This window comes from Lutjanus erythropterus, chromosome 10 (genome assembly GCF_056507025.1).
Source record: "Lutjanus erythropterus isolate fLutEry1 chromosome 10, fLutEry1.hap2, whole genome shotgun sequence".
In the NCBI taxonomy this organism is placed as follows: domain Eukaryota; kingdom Metazoa; phylum Chordata; class Actinopteri; order Lutjaniformes; family Lutjanidae; genus Lutjanus; species Lutjanus erythropterus.
The window spans coordinates 24,030,170-24,035,995 of NC_139326.1; the positions used below are offsets into that span (position 1 = coordinate 24,030,170).

At 42.6% G+C, this 5,826-nt stretch overlaps 1 protein-coding gene across 1 annotated transcript; it reads right to left on the reverse strand.

Annotated features, from left to right (window-relative positions):
* Positions 1-2,587: 2,587 nt before the first annotated feature.
* Positions 2,588-5,586, reverse strand: atoh1a (atonal bHLH transcription factor 1a). The gene is made up of 2 exons (XM_084729552.1): positions 4,879-5,586; positions 2,588-4,301 (listed from the first exon to the last, which is right to left on the reverse strand). The coding sequence occupies exons 1-2, from the start codon at positions 5,135-5,137 to the stop codon at positions 3,445-3,447; spliced, it is 1,116 nt and encodes a 371-aa protein (XP_084585678.1). The 5' UTR covers positions 5,138-5,586; the 3' UTR covers positions 2,588-3,444.
* Positions 5,587-5,826: the final 240 nt, after the last annotated feature.

Consider the following 5,826-nt stretch of genomic DNA (forward strand, 5'->3'; position numbering starts at 1 on the left):
AAATAAGGGGAAGTTTGTTGTTGTTTGACCTGAGTATATTTCAGTAGGTACTGATTGTGGCCTCATCAAGTGTATCATTTTCTAAAAATCTGCAATGCAATCGCGATTATTTCATTTGGTCTTTCCAAGCAGAAAACTTACATTTTGCTGATATATTTCCACAGTATCCCTTTTAAATGTCTGCTGAAACTTGATCTGATTTCACCGCAACTCGAACTCGCTGCAGATGGCTGTCTGATCATACTTAGATACAGCTCTACCTGCATAAATTCTATTAATAATTTACCACAGCATCCTTATTATATTTCCCTTTATTCCATGGCTTCAGGAGGCGAGCAAAGGGGCACGGACTGTGATTGGCTGGAAACAGTGGGTGGGAGACAGAGCAGTAACAGGTAGCAAACAGGTAGTTCACTTTCATAAATTATTTCAAGTGTTTTGCTTTTTTTTTTTTTTTGCACCACGCCCCGCCGTCCGCCAGGCTTTTGAAACATTGTAAGTGAGTGGAAAAGCACTCCTAGAAAATAAGGTTCCAACAGGATTCTTCCTTAAGGTCTGAGGTTCGACCAGAACCATTTGCTTCTGGAGAACACACAAAAAAAGTTCCTCAACGGTTTGTAAGGTTAATGGTTTCAGTAAAGACTCTCTTCATCCAGAGAGCCCTTTTTGTAAGGGTTCGACAAGGGTTCTTTGTACTATAATGTTAGGGGGCAGAATCCCCTGCTAACAAGAATCTTAGTAGGTTCTTGTTAGCACCCTTAAAAAGTGGAGAGGTTCTGATAGAATTAGATCTGGTTCTCGAGCTGGTTCAAGATTCTTGTGACCTTGGTGCTCTCTAATGAACCAGTTATTTCCACCAGTTTTGAGGATGTGTCATCAGCAGTGGATAATGAACAACCTGTAGAATAGGACACGCCCACTTTGGTTACTGGAAATCTGCTATTTTTTGGTTACAGCTTGAAACCAGCATTTCAGATTCTGAACCAGTTCATTTTCAACAGAGAAGATGAGAATGGTTCGGAATTTGGAGAAGGCCTAAATGGAAGTTCTGGGTGGATTCATTATGTCAAAACGGTTCTTTGTAGAACCTCTAATTGGGGGTTCTGGGTAAAACCTCTCACAGGTGGTTCTAGGTATCTCCACAGGACACTCCAAGAGGGCTTTAAGTGGAACCGAAAAGGTTCTGACAGGAACTAAAAAGAGTTCTTATATGGTGACAAACTAGAACCCTTATGATTCTAGTTAGCATCTTTATTTCTAAGAGAGAGAGAGGGGACAGGCAGGACGGCAGGTTGTCAGAGCCAAAGTGAGCGTGCGTCCACGTCCACATGCGCGTATTTGTTTGAGTTAATGGAAAAGAGAAAAAAGAGAAAGAAAGAGCGGAGGAGGTGCACCGTCGTGTGTGTGTGTGTGTGTGTGTGTGTAGGCCTTTCTTTAGTTGGGAAAGTGTGTTCCCTCTCGAGTCATGTCCTCGGGGACACGGTGGGGACCCGCGAGCGCTCACCAGCTGACAGCGCGTGCTTCAATGAGGCCATCCAACACCTCGGCCCACGAGCCTGCCAACAATAGGCTGAAATTAATGCACGCTCCCCATCACCGAATCTGTATTCACCAAATGGACTACATGGCAACAGTTCAGGAAAAAAAAAACTTTGAAGATTGTTGCAAGAAAACAACACTGTGCTATAATTTAATGCAGCGTTTCTCTGCGTCAAAGTTACCACAAACGTTAAAGTTTAGAGACACTCAATCACAGGAGGCCAGGGGGCGCGTGCACCTGCAGCATATGGCGAGCGAGCGCGTGTTGGACACGTTTCACTTCGCTGTTATAGTTTACGATACATCAACCTATACATAATAGGAGATCAGTGTTAAAAGATTCTTTAAATAAATGGAAATGCTTATGTTGTTCGGTATAGATACTTCCCCTACATCACTTTAATCGTAAAACAGTGAACTTTTGCACTTTATTATCCTCTAAACCCTGCTCAGTAAGGCCTTCTTGATTTATGACTTATGCTAAGTTTTTAAAAATATATTCATGAAGGTTAAGGTAAATTAAATATATATTCAATAATGTCTCTACTATTATTACCTTACCGTTTTTCTAACATATTTATGAATTCTATTCTATTATTATTATTATTATTATTATTATTATTATTATTATTATTATTATAATAGCGTAGAAGCCATGAGCCTATTCAGCTGTAAAAACTTTAATAGTCCTAATTGACTTAACTTAGCAGCTATTTAAATTATTACTAACAGAAAAATCTGCAACTGTAATAATAATAATTAAATAATAATAATAATAATAATAATAATAATAATAATAATAATAATACGCCTGTTCGTTCCTATCAAGCTCATATAGTCCTAACTGACTTAATTTACCACCCACATATTACTCTTCTTCTTCTTCTTATTATTATTATTATCATATATTGATGAAGTTTTAGATAAATATACAGAATACAGAAATATACAACCAAATCTGATTTGTAACACGATGGTTCATAAGAGAGCTAATTGCCGTTATCTAATGATGCATGGAGACAACAGACAACAACAAAGAAACATCACATTTTCGTTTGCTTTTTTATTCCCAAAATCAAATTAACATAACAATAAATGGCATAATGATATTTTTCCAGCAAATTTAACTATGGAGTTATAAAAAGCAAATCAAATGAAAAAAAAAATATCAGCAATAAATACATGTCAATTAATCTCATCCAGTGAAAGCAAAAGACACACAAGCTCATCTGAAGATACAAAAGAAAATACAAAAAGAAGGCAGCGATGATGGCTACATTAAATAGGCTATTCTCGTGGAATTGGCAGTACTACACTATCAAACAAAGCAAAACAATATTGTTTATGGTTTGAAAACAAAAAGTCGCATTTCTCAAGCCTCTGGCTCGTATGTTTAAAGTGCACATCATGAACTTTTGAAGTTGCAAAACAAAATACATTATACATACAAATTGACAAATAAAAACATAATTCACAACAAAATCATATTATAGCTACAAAAAAAATGTTTTTTTTACATTATCAAATATAAGCAATCCATAAAGTTATGATTTTGTGGAAGACAGATTTTTGGTTGGAGTAACGTGGGAGATACCCATGGCAGTGCTACGCGCGACATGGCAGAGGGGTCTTCCAGCCACGTCTCCATGAAAACTGGAAATTATAGGCTATACATCTATTGGCAGAACCGAATTAGGCCTATCTCACATAAAAATAATCTTTCGACTATGTAACAAGTTGATAAAATAGACTTGTTAAAAATTGAACATGACTTTTTCGAAGACGCAAAACTTTTCTATCTTAAAATGCATTTTGTTAGCAAGAGATATGATTGACACGGTTAACGGACATTACTTTGTTGTAGGCTACAGTGAAGCTTAAACATAGTCTGTTATTTCTAATCGTTCAGAAAGAAACAGTGTGATGATGGTGGCTGCGTAGCTTCAGTTCTGACAGGTCATCTTCTTCACTGGAGTGGAGCTCCATCGCTATTTCATCCGAGTCACTGAAGTGGGAATGTGGGGAAAACTCTCCGTCGCTCCGGGGAGACTCTTTCCTTCCTCTTCCGACCGCCGCGAGCGAGCTGCCTGCCCGGCTGGAGGGTGAGGGAGAGGGCGAACATATCGCCTCTTCAACCATGGCGGAGAAAGACGCGTCGTCAAAGGAGGAGCGGAAAGGCACCCCGCTGATGTGGACAGGTAAGCTGCTACCTGAACCGGGCACAACCGCCGCTGTCCTACAGGTGGTAGGAGACGGGGGAGCCCTGTCCTTCGCTCCGTCAAACCCCACGGCGGCTGACAGCATGATGTCACACTTTGGCGAGTTGTTGTTGTTGTTGTTGTTGTTGTTGTTGTTCGTGGCGTCGTTGTTGCTGTTGTTGTTGGAGGAAACGGGACCTTGGAGCAGCTCAGCCAGAGCGTTGATGTAGATCTGCGCCATCTGTAAAGTTTCATACTTGGAGAGCTTCTTGTCGTTGTCAAATGCCGGGATGACGCTGCGCAGCTCGTCAAACGCGTGGTTCAGCCCGTGCATCCGCCTCCTCTCCCGCGCATTGGCGGCCACACGCCTCTGCTTCTGGACCCCGTTGATGGGTTTGCTGGATGGGGCTCTCTGTCTCGTAGATGTGTCCTCCTCGAACCCAGGGACCGTGCCTTTAAGACGGCACAGGTCCCTGACTTTGAGCGAAGAAGAGGAGGGGCTCTTGGCAGTTTTTCTGTAGCTGGGAGGGCTGGGATGGCCCGAGGACCCCGGGGAGCCACTCTCTGAAAAATAGAAACAGAAAATTCACTCAGCTGGTCTCGACTGACAACAATTAAACAGGCATGTGAGTGGTTTTAGCTAGGAACTTTCATATTGTGTTTGAGAGTTTGGATGCCCCTGCACAAAAACATAACCACAAAATATACAATGGAAACTAAAATGATCCAAATAAAAATCTCCCCTGCTTCATATTACTTTGCTAATGTAATTTTGCCTGGCAAAATATTTAATTTCAGAATGAACTCGACCCGCTGTCAGGTATTAAGAATAACTTTACAGCAATGACCAATCTTCTCACGGATGGTCTCGTCTACTTATGTAGGTGGTGTAGAGCTATCAGAATTAAACTGAGAATGCTTCATAACTAGCTTTAAACTCCTTAGCTTTAGTAAAGCGCATAACAGTGTTTTAAATGTACAAAATAAATTCTGATGTAAAGAAAATTAATGTTCCCTTCTGCCTATTTGAGACCTCCAGCGCATGCAAACGGAAACAACGCACACTGCAAACCCACAGCTGCCTGTTGCATTACAGATGTTGTATTGAAACGTTGTCCAAAACTGAATTAACATTTCTCACCGTGGTACGAACCGGTGCTGGGACAAGGAGAGTGGCGCAGGTACTCTGGTGAGGTGGCGTGTGCCGCGCAGGTGCCAGCAGGCTGCACCAGAGCCAGCCAGGCGCGTGGGTCACTGCCGCTGTCCACGAGCGTCAGTGCAGGCTCATAGCAGGACTCCTCGCGCTGCAGCTGCTCCCCTCGCGGGCTGTGCTGCCGTGAGTCAAGGACCGCCATCTCCCGTGAGCCTTTGCTCCACTCTTCCACACTTCGGACTTCCATGTTTCCAAAAAACACAGCCCCAACAGGTAGGTGAAGTTGTTAGGAAAAGTTGTTGGAGACACACACACTGCTCTGCTGAGTATGCCTGTCGCGTGCGGGACTCCTTCTCTGGTGTCTCGAGGCGCGGCGTCCGTTTAAAAAGTGGCACGCGTCTGGGAGCCCCCCTCCTCGCGCTGGTCGCGTGTTGACGTCCAATGAGAAGTCTCGATGAAGCCCCGAGAGGAATGATTACGGCCCCCCAACGCCGGACTGTTTATGATAACGTTACAATTTAAGGAGTGTTAAACGCAAAGGGACGTAAGAGGAACCTCCCACAGGACGCACGTGCATGGGGTGGTGACGGTTTTTAGGTAAGGAGCGTGGACAGCGCGAGACGTGCGTACTGCTAAAACAGAATTCCTACCTGTTCGTGTGACTGTCTGTCATCCCAAACATCACAAAGGGAGGAGGGAGGAAAAGGTTGAAAAGGGTTAATTCGCCTTAACTGTCTAAAGCACAATAGATGCACACAAACCCCCCAATTTTAGAAGATTTTGTCTAAAGAAATCCCCCTCTGATAACTTTTTTATTTAGGTTTGAACAATTAGCATCAGTCACATTGTAGACAGCTGCTTTACAGGCCAAAAAGAAAAGACTGCACGGTAAAAATTTTAGCATTCATGGCCGATGAATTGGCCAGTGGAGCAAAA

Excerpts from the sequence above, each read along its gene's own strand:
- atoh1a (XM_084729552.1), bottom strand. The coding sequence starts at position 5,137 with ATGGAAGTCCGAAGTGTGGAAGAGTGGAGCAAAGGCTCACGGGAGATG. Across the intron at positions 4,302-4,878 it reads CAGCACCGGTTCGTACCACG|AGAGTGGCTCCCCGGGGTCC; the intron begins GTGAGAAATGTT and ends TCTATTTTTCAG.